Source organism: Balaenoptera borealis (genome assembly GCF_965194805.1).
Source record: "Balaenoptera borealis genome assembly, chromosome: 14".
Lineage (NCBI taxonomy): Eukaryota > Metazoa > Chordata > Mammalia > Artiodactyla > Balaenopteridae > Balaenoptera > Balaenoptera borealis.
Genome location: NC_138875.1, coordinates 90,887,399 through 90,904,961, shown reverse-complemented (window position 1 = coordinate 90,904,961; position 17,563 = coordinate 90,887,399). Strand labels below are relative to the sequence as shown.

Below are 17,563 nucleotides of genomic sequence, written 5' to 3'. Positions count from 1 at the left end.
AATATATTGTTCTCGTGTACTTAAAAAATAACCATGTTTTCTCTCTCATTATGCTGTGCATTTGCTTTTTTTCTGTATTAAACTTGTACAATGAAGGTAAGTTTTACTGGTCTTTTATTATATCCTCACCCATTTCTGCTTTGATTTTTATTGATTCTCCTTTTCTGCTTTTCTGACATGCATTTTATATAAGGTTTCTTCCCAGGTTCTTGAGTTGAATGCTTGTTTTGTTTTTACTTTTTCTTTACCAACATAAGCATATGAGGTTATAGATTTTTCTTCTAAGTTTTCACTGCATTTGATAATTTTTGGATAATATTCTCATTGTCCTCACCTTCTTTGACTGATTAATTTCAGGGCATTGACATGTCTGTAAGAATCTTTGTGCTCCAGCATTCAGAATACTTTTCATTCAAAATTTCAGATAGATCTTAACTACCTGGCATTTAATGCCAGAGATACACATCTGATGTGCCAGCCTGCTTTTTCTTCCCCGTGAAGGACAACGTGTCTATTTTCCCATCTGGATGCTTTTTCTTCCATCTCTGTTCTTTTCTTTGGAAATTTGAGGAAAATTTTGAATTTGTCTTCTCACCCAATCTGATTTTTAGTGTTTTTATTATATTTTAAAATTTGGCAATCTTTTTCTAAACAATCTTTTCCAGATGTCAGATTATCGGTTGCACTGATTTTACAGTATCTTTAACTCTGTGAGAATAAGAATCAGAGACTAAAAGAATTTTCCTGTCACTTAGTAACTGCTTCCAAGGTGCCCACATGCTCCGAGGCTCAGATCGTGTCCTTCTGAACTCCTGCCTCTTTGCAGGAGCTGTGACTCTCTGTCTCCTCATCCTCACCCTGACGGAGCTGAGGGCGGGGTGGGTTCTGTCGGACATCCGCAGCTCTCGGGCGCCTCAGGCTCAGAGGGCACGACGAGGGAAGCGGCGAGTGCTGTTTCGTCTGCCAAATCCCAGGGCGCTTGCTCACGGGAGCGCGGAGGGCGCTCCACGTGGGGCTGGCCCACTGCGCCCCGACCACACCCTGCTGGGGCCCGCTGCCCCCTGGATGCTCCTGGTGGTTCTGGCCTTCTGCCCGCCCCCTTCTTGGGTTGACAGTGGGATCCCCTGGGGTCCCTGCCACCGAGTCCCCAAATGTCCTGCTCTTTCCTATGAACTGAAGTCCAGGTGGGCTGGCTGGGCCTTCTTAAACATGCACAGTACCTCCCCCTGCTTCTGGAGCAGTAACTGTTTTTACTCTCTCCTTACTAATACGTTCCTTTGGTTATTCCAATGAGAGATGAAGGCGGCTGGGAAGGGTGAGGGATTAAACACGTGTGCTCAGGTGACCTCCCGGACTGAGAGGCTCACGGGTACTTCCATGCTTTCCTAAACCACTGAAGTTTCCCAGTTACCCGCCTGGGTCATTTTGGTTACTCCTGATCGCCATCTTTGTATCAGAAAAGGCATCTGTACGCACAGAAAAGGCCTTCCTGCAATCCTGGCCCATCCGCCCATCCTGCATCTCCTCTGCCTTTCCTTCAACCCGGGCACTGGCTCCTGCACCGCCCGGCCACGACCCCTCCTCCACTTCAGGCCACCAGTGCCACCCCGAACCTCCCGCACGGCTTCTCTGCCTCGATCCCTTCACACACTCACCATACTGCATAAAGGGATTCCTCTGATCTAAGCCGTAAGGTGTGCTGCCCCTGCTGGAAGCCCCGGGACCCGCCAGGAAGGCAGAGCCCCACGAGCTGGCCATGGTTACCTTGGCAGGTGTGCCCCCCTTGACACCCGGGTCCCTCAGACCACTTCCCGTCTCTGAACAGGCCACACGGCTCAGGCCACGCCGTCCCGCCTGGGAGCGCCTCTGTCTCTGGGAGCCCCCTTCCCCCTGCACAGCCCTTCTCATTCCCACCTGGTGCAACTCACTGCTTCTTCACACGTCCAACCACAGAGCTCCCTGCTAACGTGCCTGTGTCAGCTTTTTTTTTCTTTCTATGTATTTATATTTGCTCTTTTCATGTATGTCTGTCCTGGTAGACGAAAAACTCCTCCCAAGAACATAAGAGTAGGTAACTGAAACGGAGCGAGTGGAATACCGCCTGGTAGAGACCCTCAAGGGACTTGCCTTAACAAATAAAGAAAACTAATTCCACTGGCACTAGTTTGCATATAGTTTCAGAAGTCCAAGGAGGGGGGGTACAAAACATTATTTGAAATATTCTAAACATTTCCATTAAATTGCTAGAACAGGCTGTTAAACAAACGCATACCTAAGATGAGCTTATATCCAAATGACCCCAAACCCGAAATCAGGAAAGTACTATGAAGTAAGCAAGTTTTATTAATAACAGCAACTTAAAAGGGGCAGCCATTTCCTCCTGTCCTGTGGCTAAAGGCACCTGACCTTAAGCGGTCCAGCGTTCTTCCTTGCTAATTTGAAGTGACACCTGTGAGGTACCAGGTCAAAACCGGAACCCTCGGTAGCGAGGGCAGCGTACCTTTCACCAGCTTCCCGTCAGGGACGGCTTTGCTGCACGCCGCCTCCTTCTTCCCCGAGGAGCCACCTCTGCCCCCTGCGTCGGCCACGTCTTCAGACACACTATCCTCCCCAGCGTCACTCGGCTTTTCAGGAGCAGACTCTGCAGGAGCCTCTTCCGGTGCTGACACAGCCTGCAGAGGGTAAGCGTGACTGTGAACTGCTCCATCGGAAACGACACGGGATTCGCCAGGAGAGAGATGCAGTGCGTACATTTCACGGGACAACAGCGCGGCCACGTTACTGCCTAAGTAACACCCGGGAGTATACTTGCTAACTCAGATGTGCTATCTTCTGACGCAGCAGAATGAACAGAGGAGTGGAAGGAGGTACTCTCCCTGCAGTGCTGGTTTGGGGACCAACGCCCACTGCCTCTTCCTTGGAGACTGATCGCTGAGAACACGGTCAGAACACCAAATTATGCCCAGCACCTACAGATGAGTCTACTTCCTTCAGTTTGAGCAGTCAGCGAAAAAAGCCTGGAGAGATCCACTGATACGCAAAGCCTACGTCATCTCTCTACCAAAACAGGTTTTAGAAAGACATCAGGGTGTCCATGTAATTGAGGAAAGGAGAGGAGAGGCAGAAGAGAGGATTACAAGGACAGGAGGAAATGCTTCTAACAGGTGCCTGAGAACCAAGTGTGTGGACGTTTGCAGGGATGGGAGTTGTGAGGCGAGCTGCTGGCAGGGGGCGCTCGAGGCCAGTGGGTGGGCAGCACCTGTGTGGCTCCAGCCCGTCAGCTGGGAGCACCTGTGGTTACACTTAGGCATTTAAGTACATGTTAACACAACAGAAGTATAATACACAGCTTCCATCCAAAGTAGTTAAAAATAACAGCCAACCAAAACACCAAATGCTTGAAGAGACAGGATTACTTTGTTCACAACATTCTGGACAAATGATCATCAATGAACTATGAATACGGGTCAAAGATTTCAACAGATGTAAAACAAGAGAGGTGGGAAAAGTTAAACTCGGCAAATGCAAGACACACGTTACACCTAAAAGTGAGTGTAAAACCAACCAACCCTGTTAGTGCACATCCCGAGGATTACTTCTTCCCAGACACGTACCTGTGCGCTTTCGCCCCCTTCTTTCTGGAGGAAGAACTGCTTCTTAAACTCATAGTAGGCATTATACTGGTGCCACGGCTGCAGGAACTCAAACCTAGGAACAGAGAAGGGGACGAGTCATTCAGCAAGACATGCTCGCTCGCTGTGATACCCCTCGGCTCCGACAGACCACACCTGCTGCTCTAAGGCTTCGCAGTGACTGACCCTGGCGATCACACAGATCACGTCGTGACCACAGCCTCCTGTTGTTATGTTACGACCCGAGCATGGAACATTATTTGATTAAAAAAACAAAGTGCAGTGTGTGTCTAAATTTCCACAGCAGATTCTTGAAAAGCATGAATTCCAGCTTTTTATTTTAGGTAGGTTCAACATTTTTAAAAAACAAAGCAAAACAAATTAAACAAACAAACAAAAAATAACAATAAAAAAGACCACCACCCGAACTCTAAGTAATTTAACAAGATATATTTATCTAAACACATAAGGATAAAAAATACATATACATATATATATATATATATATATATATATATATATATATATATATATATATAAAAACAATTATGTAGCTAGACTAAAAAAAGAAGCTAAACTAAACCCCAAATACCATTCATCTACCCCACATAAACTCCTTCACTCACCTTTGATCATTCTTGGCACGAACGCTGGTCTCAAACTTAAGGCCGTTCCTGGCCACGTACTCTGCCAGCTTGTCAATCACGGGCTGAATGTCGGGGGGCGGGGGGATGATGGCGGCCACGGAAGCAAGTGCACTGCAGAGGAGAGCGGGGTCACACCCACAGTGCCAGGCCCTCCTCCAGATCAGTGGCAGGGGGGCGGCCAGCAAGGCCGCTGGGGGACTTGCACTGTCTCAGTTCACACCGGCAGGTAAGTTACACACAGACAGGGAGGCCCTTATCTGAAATGACTGGGACTACAGAAAACTAATCAAAGTCAATCCATTCGAAACAGGGACCAAAATATCACTGCCAATGATGAACATAGGGGTTTTACTCAAAGTGCCACTTAAGGGCATGAAAATAGGTTCACCTTTTCTCTCCTCACGTTTCCCCCCAGTTGTTAATTCTTAGAAACAACCAAGAACAAATCAAGTGTGAATTTTTGTTATATATATATGAAAGCATGCTGGCTAGCGTGATCCATCACCCTTCGTTTCATGTTTGACTTTCTTAGCACGATCAGAAAGTGGGAACTATCCAAGTGTTCCGTCAAGTTTCCTGAGCGTCTTTCCAGCTTGAGACACGCCAGTGCCTCGTATAACGTGCTCGCTCACCCACAGACGCGCGGAGCCCCCTCCACGCTGCCCAGGACAGGTGCCGGGGCTCCAGTCCCTGCCTTGCCGGCTCTGTTATTCAGTGGTTCGCTGGACTAACAGCCACACCCTCATTTCCTAACCGCTCGTGAGAGATTCACTTGCATCAGCTTTATGAAATCCTGCACTTCTGGCAGAAACTGGGCTTCACTTCACACTGACTGTGCCTAGTACTGCCCCACCGAGACGGCGGCACACAGGGAAGCGCAGATGCTGGGTTCAGGGCCGTGCCGTGGGATGGTAACTGGGAGCTCCTTTTCCCAGTGGTTAGACCTCACTGCCATGAGCGCTCACGTTATGACAGCTTCTGCTGCCCAATCAACCCTGTAACTTGGGGATTTGGATAATAAGTACTCGGATAACAGAGACCCTCTACGTGACGCACACTATAAAGAAGCCCAAACCAAGAACACAGGTGCCCCAGGTGACCAGCAGAGGTGAGAGCATACCTTGTGGTGATGGTGGTGGAGGTCACCCCACTGCTCGTCTCTGCTGTGCTCGGGGGGGGCGGCGGCGTGGTCCCCGGCGGGGGCGGGGCCGTGGCGGTCACCGCAGCAGAGCCGGACACGGCCGCGCCGGCAGGCAGGGTGCTGTAGAAAGCGGCTGCGTCAACCCCGGGAGGGGGAGGCGCCAGGCAGTAGGTACCGTCGGGCAGCATGTAGTAGCTGTAGTACACGGCTGCCACTGTTGCTGTGAAAAGACACATTTTGGGGGCGTGAGAGTGGCAAATGACAGGCTAGTTGGTGAGTATCCACCATGCAGTAAAAAAGGGACACTTTTCCAAATGCAATGTCACTTCTGTCCAATGTCAACCACATCGTTTTGTTTTTCTGATATAAGAAAGGCTGCCCAGGTGACACACAGTTTGGAAGAATCAGGCAATGCCCAGACACACACCCAGGGACGATGGAAAGTGAACATGCACGGGGACATTCAAGGCAGCCCAACGTGGACCTTCCTACTCCACAATCGATGTCCTCCCTGACTGCAGAGCGGGCAGATTAGGACAAAGTCCACTGTCCAGCAGCACTGGCTCCCTTCCTGTGTGGCCTGTGAGATGACCCGTTTGAGGACTAAACACCCTTCGCTGGCTTCCCCGTTTGACACCAGCTCTCCACTCTCTCCACTCCTTACTTTTCTCATTTAAACATTTGTCTGGGCATAAATCGCAGCCATGTTTTCTTAGGTCAGTCTCCCAAGGCAAGACACAAAAGCAAAAATAAACAAATGGGACCTAATCAAACTTAATAAGCACACAAAGGAAACCACAAACAAAATGAAAAGGCAACCCACAGAATGGGAGAGAATATCTGCAAGTGATGTGAACGACAAGGGCTTAATTTCCAAAATATACAAACAGCTCATGTAGCTCAGTAACAAAAAGACAAACAACCCAATCAAAAAATGGGCAGAAGACTCAAATAGACATTTCTCCGAAGAAGACATACAGATGGCCAATAAACACATGAAAAGATGCTGGATATCGCTAATTATTAGGGAAATGCAAATCAAAAATACAACAAGGTACCACCTCACACCAGTCAGAATGGCCATCATTAAAAAGTCTACAAATAATAAATGCTGGAGAGGATGGGGCGAGAAGGGAACCCACCAACAGTATAGGAGGGAATGTAAATTGGTACAGCCACTATGGAAAAGAGTATGGAGGTTCCTTTAAAAACTAAAAATAGAACTACCGTATGCTCCAGCCATCCCACTCCTGGGCATATACCCTGAGAAAACTCTAACCGGAAAAGACACATGCACCCCGGTGTTCATAGCAGCATTATTTACAGTAGCCAGGACATGGAAACAACCTAAATGTCCATCGACAGAGGAATGGATAAAGAAGATGTGGTACATATATACAATGGAATATTACTCAGCCATAAAAAAGAATGAAATAATACCACTTGCAGCAACATGGATGGAACTAGAGATTATCATACTAAGTGAACTAAGACAAAAAGACAGACAAATATCATATGATATCACTAATATGCGGAATCTAAAATACGATACAAATGAACTTATTTACAAAACAGAAACAGACTCACAGTCATAGAGAACAATACCAAAGGGGGAAGAGGGAGGGAAGGGATGAATTAGGAGTTTGGGGTTAGCAGCTACAAACTACTATATACAAAATAGATAAACAACAAGGTCCTACTGTATAGCACAGGGAACTATATTCAATATTTTGTAACAAACTATAATGGAAAAGAATCTGAAAAAGAATATATTTTATATACAACATTCATATAAATGAATCTGGTATGTATCTCTTATATATATGTAACTGAATCACTTTGCTGTATACCAGAAACTATCACAACACTGTAAATTAACTATACTTCAATAATAAACAAACAAACACCTGTCTTGGAAGTCATCTTGTCTACAAAGCTGTGCTGCTCTGTAACCCCTGCGTGCCTTCACCCCAGCACAGAGACGTACTGCAACTGATTTAAGAAGTCCTGACGGACACTGAGATCATTTGGGGCTTTATTATTATAAACAGTGAAGTACAATAACTTCCTATATATTTTGCCCACCCATGCAAGTATCTGTAAGATAGAGCCCATTTTTTAAAACAATCAAAATTCCTGTAAGTTTATTCATTTTTTATTTTGGGGGAAAAATATTCAAAACCAGTGAAATCACAGAAGATCCAATGAACTAATTAAGAATTTAAATTTCTAATCCTGTTGTAGATAAGCAACTGGTTCTGACTACACAGAGATTTAATTTCCTCTTCATTAGAGCATGGTGAAAGATTTTTCTCATGAAGGAACTTTATTTTGATCTTCAATTAATTTACTTTAAAACAAAAACATCTGCAAATAGTGAGAGCTTTTACACTGACTCCAGTTTCCAGCACGGAAGCGCCATGGGGAAGGTGTCAGTGGTGCAGCAGCTCACAACTGTCCTTGACAGCTACACCCCAGCCTTTCCGTTCTCGGCTGGAACGACTGCATCACTCACATGTGCTGCAGGCATATCCGCAGCTGGTAACGACTTACTTTCTATGAATTATACATGTCTGAACTCCCAAGTTTGAATCGCTGGCTCGACGCTGTGCACCAACCACTGTTCACGTTCGCCACAATATTCCACATTTTCAAAAAAAGATGAGTGGCCTCAATATCCTCTCTGTGTGATCTTCAGCACAGAGACATTCAAACCATATCTCTGAAGGAAGGCGGGGGCAGAGGGCAGGAAAGACACGTTTGCTCTGTAACCCCAGCACTCAGCACACAGAATTTGTTGGGTGGACAGATGGATTCGATGCTTCAAATATAAGCTTCTCCTAACCCAATTAGGTATTCAAATATGAACAGAGGCTTCTGTGAGCTGTATCATCCTCCTTGAAACGATGGAACGACTTCCCCACTCACCCCACACTCGGTCGAGCGGCGGGGGCCCTTCTTCTCACCCCCGGGCACAGACACCGCCACGGAGGAGGGGTGAGGCGGCAGGGGCAAGACCAGAGCGTAGCCCCGCCCACAGAGCACCCCCTGTCTCGGGAGGGGCAGCAAGAGCCGCTACCGCCCAGTGTCACATCTCAAGGACAGGACAGACACTCCATGTCCTCCTATGCCAGGCGGCCAGCCTCTGGCCTGAAAACAGGCCAAAATAGATCTCAAAGTCGTAGCTACAACCAATGAGGCGTATGGATTAGAAAAAAACAGTTAAGTGTCAACTATATATTATGCAATTGCAATTTAATGCATTCTTTATGTAACAGAAGTGAATCAATTATTTTCAAAACCAAGGATCATCCCTTTGAAAAAATGAACATGCAGATTAACCATCAGTCTGTACCTGAGCCACACATCACATTAAATTAAAACAAAGTCTAAAAATAACCCTGCCAGAAAGATGGCAGATTAACTCAGGAACTCACCCATTACAAATACCTAAAAATGCTTGTAAAATACAAGGAAAAAATTTAAATGCATAGCTGAGCTCACAAAGAGAAAAGGCTCCATTTCCATGTGTGAAAATCAAACAAAGCCTCCAAACCTGAAGGCACCTCCTAAGCCTTGAGCCAAGTCTCACTCCGGATGCAGGGATTCCCACGCTAGAAAGCCAGCCCAGGGCACGTGCCCTGGGGATCTTGCAGAGGAGGACAGACTGGAAGCAGAAACCTACGGACGACGCACGCAGGATGCCCTCTCACTTCTTACGCAAGCGCTCTGTGAGTCCTTTCCAACGAATTCTAATTACACCTTGCAAAGGTGAACAGGAATTTGAAAATCCCTCTGTATCCAAAAATAACCCTGATGGCCATGAAACGCCTGAGGCGTGGTGAGCTGAGAACGCAGGCTTTCTTGCTGCGTGGTGCCTGCTCAGGGCAACGCCACAGCTGAGGACCCAAAAGTGCAGCCAATTCCAATTATGCACTGTTTCTCCCAGATTCCCATTTCATGTGCGGGATGTCACAGATGAACAGATTTTAGGGAGAAGGTTGTTTCTGTCCTTTTCCCCACAGACACTGAGGCCCGGGGCGGATGTGACAGTGATAGGCCAACCTCAGCCCGGAGCCACGCCTGGCCTGGCCTGCCCCCCAATCTATGGTGAACAGTATCATGCCACTCATTTCATTTGCAGGTGCCAGGGGCACCTCCAAACAGTGTCTTCTGCCTGCTGTGAAGCCCCTCCTAAGGTTTACCTCCAACAAATAACAAAGGTTGGTGAAGATGTGGAGAAAAGGGACCCCTCATATGCTGCTGGTGGGAATGTAAATTGGTTCAGCCACTGTGGAAAACAGTACGGAGGTTTCTCAAAAAACTAAAAATCAGGGACTTCCCTGGTGGCGCAGTGGTTAAGATTCTGCGCTCCCAATGCAGGGGGCCCGGGGTTCAATTCCTGATCAGGGAACTAGATCCCACATGCCACAACTAAGAGTACCCATGCCACAACTAAGGTCACATGCCTCAACTATGGACCCCGCCTGCCGCAACTAAGACCCGGCGCAACCAAATAAATAAATATTAAAAACAAAAACAAGTTAGATAGCCTCAACCACCAGAGAACAGAGAGCAGAAGCAAGAAAAACTACAACCCTGCAGCCTGTGGAACAAAAACCACATTTACAGAAAGATAGACAAGATGAAAAGGCAGAGGGCTATATACCAGATGAAGGAACAAGAAAAACCCCCAGAAAAACAGCTAAATGAAGTGGAGATAGGCAACCTTCCAGAAAAAGAATTCAGAATAATGATAGTGAAGATGATCCAGGACCTCGGAATAAGAATGGAGGCAAAGATTGAGAAGATGCAAGAAATGTTTAACAAAGACCTAGAAGAATTAAAGAACAAACAAACAGAGATGACCAATACAATAACTGAAATGAAAACTACACTAGAAGGAATCAATAGCAGAATAACTGAGGCAGAAGAACAGATAAGTGACCTGGAAGACAGAATGGTGGAATTCACTGCTGCGGAACAGCCTAAAGAAAAAAGAATGAAAAGAAATGAAGACAGCCTAAGAGACCTCTGGGACAACATTAAACGCAACAACATTTGCATTATAGGGGTCCCAGAAGGAGAAGAGAGAGAGAAAGGACCAGAGAAAATATTTGAAGAGATTATAGTTGAAAACTTCCCTAACATGGGAAAGGAAATAGCCACCCAAGTCCAGGAAGCCCAGAGAGTCCCATACAGAATAAACCCAAGGAGAAACACGCCGAGACACATAGTAATCAAAATGGCAAACATTAAAGACAAAGAAAAATTATTGAAAGCAGCAAGGGAAAAACGACAAATAACATACAAGGGAACTCCCATAAGGTTAACAGCTGATTTCTCAGCAGAAACTCTACAAGCCAGAAGGGAGTGGCATGATATACTTAAAGTGATGAAAGGGAAGAACCTACAACCAAGATTACTCTACCCGGCAAGGATCTCATTCAGATTCGATGGAGAAATCAAAACCTTTACAGACAAGCAAAAGCTAAGAGAATTCAGCACCACCAAACCAGCTCTACAACAAATGCTAAAGGAACTTCTCTAAGTGGGAAACACAAGAGAAGAAAAGGACCTACAAAAACAAACCCAAAACAATTAAGAAAATGGTCACAGGAACATCCACATCCATAATTACCTTAAACGTGAATGGATTAAATGCTCCAACCAAAAGACACAGCCTTGCTGAATGGATACAAAAACAAGACCCATATATATGCTGTCTATAAGAGACCCACTTCAGACATAGGGACATATGCAGACTGAAAGTGAGGGGATGGAAAAAGATATTCCATGCAAATGGAAATCAAAAGAAAGCTGGAGTAGCTATACTCATATCAGATAAAATAGACTTTAAAATAAAGAATGTTACAAGAGACAAGGAAGGACAGTACATAATGATCAAGGGATCAATCCAAGAAGAAGATATAACAATTATAAATATATATGCACCCAACATAGGAGCACCTCAATACATAAGGCAACTGCTAACAGCTATAAAAGAGGAAATTGACAGTAACACAATAATAGTGGGGGACCTTAACACCTCACTTACACCAATGGACAGATCATCCAAAATGAAAATAAATAAGGAAACACAAGCTTTAAATGATACATTAAACAAGATGGACTTAATTGATATTTATAGGACATTCCATCCAAAAACAGCAGATTACACTTTCTTCTCAAGTGCGCATGGAACATTCTCCAGGATAGATCACATCTTGGGTCACAAATCAAGCCTCAGTAAATTTAAGAAAACTGAAATCATATCATGCATCTTTTCTGACCACAGCTCTATGAGATTAGAAATGAATTACAGGGAAAAAAATGTAAAAAACACAAACACATGGAGGCTAAACAATATGTTACTAAATAACCAAGAGATCACTGAAGAAATCAAAGAGGAAATCAAAAAATACCTAGAGACAAATGACAATGAAAACATGACGACCCAAAACCTATGGGATGCAGCAAAAGCAGTTCTAAGAGGGAAGTTTATAGCTATACAAGCCTACCTAAAGAAACAAGAAAAATCTCAAGTAAACAATCTAACCTTACACCTAAAGAAACTAGAGAAAGAAGAACAAACAAAACCCAAAGTTAGCAGAAGGAAAGAAATCATAAAGATCAGAGCAGAAATAAATGAAATAGAAACAAAGAAAACAATAGCAAAGATCAATAAAACTAAAAGCTGGTTCTTTGAGAAGACAAACAAAATTGATAAGCCATTAGCCAGACTCAGCAAGAAAAAGAGGGAGAGGACTTAAATCAATAAAATCAGAAATGAAAAAGGAGAAGTTACAACAGACACCGCAGAAATACAAAGCATCCTAAGAGACTACTACAAGCAACTTTATGCCAATAAAATGGACAACCTGGAAGAAATGGACAAATTCGTAGAAAGGTATAACCTTCCAAGACTGAACCAGGAAGAAATAGAAAATATGAACAGACCAATCACAAGTAATGAAATTGAAACTGTGATTAAAAATCTTCCAACAAACAGAAGTCCAGGACCAGATGGCTTCACAGGTGAATTCTATCAAACATTTAGAGAAGAGCTAACACCTATCCTTCTCAAACTCTTCCAAAAAATTGCAGAGGAAGGAACAGTCCTAAACTCATTCTATGAGGCCACCATCACCCTGATACCAAAACCAGACAAAGACACTACAAAAAAAGAAAATTACAGACCAATATCACTGATGAATATAGATGCAAAAATCCTCAACAAAATACTGGCAAACAGAATCCAACAACACATTAAAAGGATCATACACCACGATCAAGTGGGATTTATCCCAGGGATGCAAGGATTCTTCAATATACGCAAATCAATCAATGTGATACACCGTATTAACAAACTGAAGAATAAAAACCATACGATCATCTCAATAGATGCAGAAAAAGCTTCTGACAAAATTCAACACCCATTTATGATAAAAACTCTCCAGAAAGTGGGCATAGAGGGAACCTACCTCAACATAATAAAGGCCATATATGACAAACCCACAGCAAACATCATTCTCAATGGTGAAAGACTGAAAGCATTTCCTCTAAGATCAGGAACGAGACAAGGATGTCCACTCTCATCACTATTATTCAACATAGTTCTGGAAGTCCTAGCCACAGCAATCAGAGAAGAAAAAGAAATAAAAGGAATACAAATTGGAAAAGAAGTAAAACTGTCACTCTTTGCAGATGACATGATACTATACATAGAGAATCCTAAAACTGCCACCAGAAAACTGCTAGAGCTAATTAATGAATATGGTAAAGTTGCAGGATACAAAATTAATGCACAGAAATCTCTTGCATTCCTATACACTAATGAGGAAAAATCTGAAAGAGAAATTATGGAAACACTCCCATTTACCATTGCAACAAAAAGAATAAAATACCTAGGAATAAACCTACCCAGGGAGACAAAAGACCTGTATGCAGAAAACTATAAGACACTGATGAAAGAAATTAAAGATGATACAAATAGATGGAGAGATATACCATGTTCTTGGACTGGAAGAATCAACATTGTGAAAATGAGTATACTACCCAAAGCAATCTACAGATTCAATGCAATCCCTATCAAATTACCAATGGCATTTTTTATGGAGCTAGAACAAATCATCTTAAAATTTGTATGGAGACACAAAAGACCCCGAATAGCCAAAGCAGTCTTGAGGGAAAAAAACGGAGCTGCAGGAATCAGACTCCCTGACTTCAGACTATACTACAAAGCTACAGTAATCAAGACAATATGGTACTGGCACAAAAACAGAAACATAGATCAATGGAACAAGATAGAAAGCCCAGAGATAAACCCACGCACCTATGGTCAACTAATCTATGACAAAGGAGGCAAAGATATACAATGGAGAAAAGACAGTCTCTTCAATAAGTGGTGCTGGGAAAACTGGACAGCTACATGTAAAAGAATGAAATTAGAATACTCCCTAACACCATACACAAAAATAAACTCAAAGTGGATTAGAGACCTAAATGTAAGACTGGACACTATAAAACTCTTAGAGGAAAACATAGGAAGAACACTCTTTGACATAAATCACAGCAAGACCTTTTTTGACCCACCTCCTAGAGTAATGGAAATAAAAACAAAAATAAACAAATGGGACCTAATGAAACTTCAAAGCTTTTGCACAGCAAAGGAAACCATAAACAAGACGAAAAGACAACCCTCAGAATGGGAGAAAATATTTGCAAACTAATCAACGGACAAAGGATTAATCTCCAAAATATATAAACAGCTCATTCAGCTCAATATTAAAGAAACAAACACCCCAATCCAAAAATGGGCAGAAGACCTAAATAGACATTTCTCCAAAGAAGACATACAGACAGCCACGAAGCACATGAAAAGATGCTCAACATCACTAATTATTAGAGAAATGCAAATCAAAACTACAATGAGGTATCACCTCACACCAGTTAGAATGGGCATCATCAGAAAATCTACAAACAGCAAATGCTGGAGAGGGTGTGGAGAAAAGGGAACCCTCTTGCACTGTTGGTGGGAATGTAAATTGATACAGCCACTATGGAGAACAGTATGGAGGTTCCTTAAAAAACTAAAAATAGAATTACCATATGACCCAGCAATCCCACTACTGGGCATATACCCAGAGAAAACCGTAATTCAAAAAGACACATGCACCCGAATGTTCATTGCGGCACTATTTACAATAGCCAGGTCATGGAAGCAACCTAAATGCCCATCGACAGACGAATGGATAAAGAAGTTGTGGTACATATATACAATGGAATATTACTCAGCCATAAAAAGGAACGAAATTGAGTCATTTGTTGAGACGTGGATGGATCTAGAGACTGTCATACAGAGTGAAGTAAGTCAGAAAGAGAAAAACAAATATCATATATTAACGCATGTATGTGGAACCTAGAAAAATGGTACAGATGAGCCAGTTTGCAGGGCAGAAGTTGAGACACAGATGTAGAGAACAGACATATGGACACCAAGGGGGGAAAACTGCGGTGGGGTGGGGATGGTGGTGTGCTGAATTGGGCGATTGGGATTGACATGTATACACTGATGTGTATAAGATTGATGACTAATAAGAACCTGCAGTATAAAAAAACAAACAAACAAAACAACTAATACTAAACTTTCATTGGGTTATTTGTATGGAAATATGTTAATATAAATGTTTCAGACATTACATGAAATTTCTAAAAATCTTATATGTTCTGGTATAATGTTATAAGTCATAATCCTAGTTATTACTTTAAAATGTATATCTCAGAAATAACTAATTTTCTTGTCAACTGCATTATTATGAACTTTCATCAGATCTTTAACCGTGGTCATTTTTAAGTCTTTTGTCATTTACAGACAGTTCTGGGTGTACTCTGATGCTTTTGCAAATATGTTCCTATAAAAGGGTTTCATCTTCAAGAAATTCATGGAAAAGACTCTGACAAGTACAGGTTTCTGGTAACTGACTGTACTGCTGAACTGAATGAATAAGCATTTTCAGAACTCTAATGAAAAACTGATGAACACATAAAAGTGCTAACAAAAGATTAAGATGAAAAAAAAATTAATTACATGGGACTGAGTGAACTGATGAGGATGAGTATAATTTTTGTGACTTTCTGTTTGAATTAAAAAAAAAAATCCCACAAGGACTCAGAGGCAAAGAATATACAAATCAATTTTCACTGCAAAGTAAAGGAGCTGCTACAGTGGAGGATTACTGGACTGAATGTCAATATTATGACGTAGTATGAGTGTGTTTCATGTTTGGTAATTGCAATCATTGTTGCTTTTGTTGTGGTCATCCATGTACAGTGCTTGATGTCAGTCTATTTATCTCTTGTAAAAATAAAATACAGTGTGTGTGTGTGTGTGTGTGTGTGTGTGTGTGAAAAAAAAAAAGAGAATAGGCATCTTAGAAACACACAACCTTAGGAAAAAAAAATACCACATTATAAAAAACAAAAAACAAAAACAAACAAAAAAACCCCTTAAAATCGAATACATATATATCTAAAAAAATGAAAACACTAATTTGAAAAGATACATGCACCCTAACTTTCAAAGCAGCATTATTTACAATATCCAAGATATGGAAGCAACCTAAGTGTCCATCAGCACATGAGCTGATAAAGAAGATGTGGTGTATACACACACACACACACACAAACACACACACACACTCACACAGTGGAATATTACTCAGCCATAGAAAAGAATGAAATAATGCCATGTGCAACAACATGGATGGACCTGGAGGGTATTACACTTAGTGAATTAAGTCAGACAGAAAAAGACAAATGCTGTATGACATGACATATGTGGAATCTAAAAGCTAAAATGAGTAAACATAAAAAAGAAGCAGACTCACAGATACAGAGAACAAACTGGTGGTTACCAGTGGGGAGAGGGAAAGGGGGAGGGGCAAGACAAGGGTAGGAGATTAAGAGGCATAAACTATTACATATAAAATAAATAAGCTACAAGGATATATTGTACAGCACAGGGAATACAGCCAATACTTTATAATAACTATAAATGGAGTATCACCTTTAAAAGTTGTGATTCACTATGTTGGCCCCTATAACTGACATAACATTGTACAGCAATTGTACTTCAACTAAACCAAAGCTTTTACCTCCAGAACCACCTCCCGCCCCAGGAGGCCCCTGCCCTGCCCGCCTGCACACACGTCCCTGGGGCAGTTCTCTGCAATCAGGGCTGTGGTCACAGAAGGCAAAGCACCTTGAAAGCAGCGAGAGGGAGGCTGCACAGCTCCCAGGTTAGAGCGGGCACCAGAGGAGCGTGTCACGAGCGAAGCCCGCTGACGGCAAGGCGCGTGCTGAGGCATTCCGCGAGGGCGGGACGCCAGCCCGCCGACACCACCCCGTGGCAGACACTGCAGATGTGCACTCGTCGCTGCAGCGGGGCCTCACAGCTCTTGAAATCCTTGAACTGGAAACCCTTTAAAATGACTACCAACTAGAGAACATGTGTTTTTGTGTACAGCTCCCAACTCAGAGATTCTCATGAATGCTAAGTTTTGAGAATCGCTGGACCAGACGGGGCAAAGGACAGACAGAGGTCCGGCTCCCTGGAGCTCGCCATCCTGTCCTAGACACGGGGTGGGGCGGTGTGCAGGGTCCCAAAGGGCGCCCGCAGTCCCACTTCTCGCCGGGCTTCCAAGGCATGAGACTCCTACTAGGGCTGTTGCTGTTCTCAGGACTCTCTGTTGAATTTTTCAAGAGGGGATTGGGTTTTACACAAAGTGAAATGCCGATGTGATTTTAATAAACATCATGATAATGTTTATTAAAACATGCCTACTCCAAATAAATCTAAGACAGAAATGTCAACGGGTGCCTACACTTCCCAAGGGCAGGCATAGTTGTGTGGAAAGATCAAGCTGCTTAAAACCACCGGCACATTCTTAAGCACTTCCTCCCTGACACTCTGTGCGCTTAGAAACGTACAGAGCTGCGGAACCCAGGGTCAGACAGACCTGCCTAATTACCTTCCAAAGCCCTTCTATTCAACAGGCTTCTTGCAAAAATCAGAGCCAATTTACTGATCCTTGTATGTGATCTTAATCTTGTATAAATCTAACTCTCAGAAGAGAATGTCA

The 17,563-nt window shown here is 43.2% G+C and overlaps 1 protein-coding gene across 6 annotated transcripts in view; it reads right to left on the bottom strand.

Annotated features, from left to right (window-relative positions):
• SFSWAP (splicing factor SWAP) overlaps positions 1–17,563 on the bottom strand; it is an 89,533-nt gene that overhangs the window by 42,731 nt on the left and 29,239 nt on the right. For all 6 annotated transcript variants that reach the window (XM_082353225.1, XM_082353221.1, XM_082353223.1 and 3 more), the window contains 4 exons: positions 5,400–5,640; positions 4,259–4,390; positions 3,615–3,708; positions 2,501–2,672 (listed from right to left, as the gene is read on the bottom strand). In XM_082353225.1, the coding sequence (XP_082209351.1) occupies positions 2,501–2,672; positions 3,615–3,708; positions 4,259–4,390; positions 5,400–5,640 (639 nt within the window). The remainder of the gene's footprint in view (positions 1–2,500; positions 2,673–3,614; positions 3,709–4,258; positions 4,391–5,399; positions 5,641–17,563) is intronic.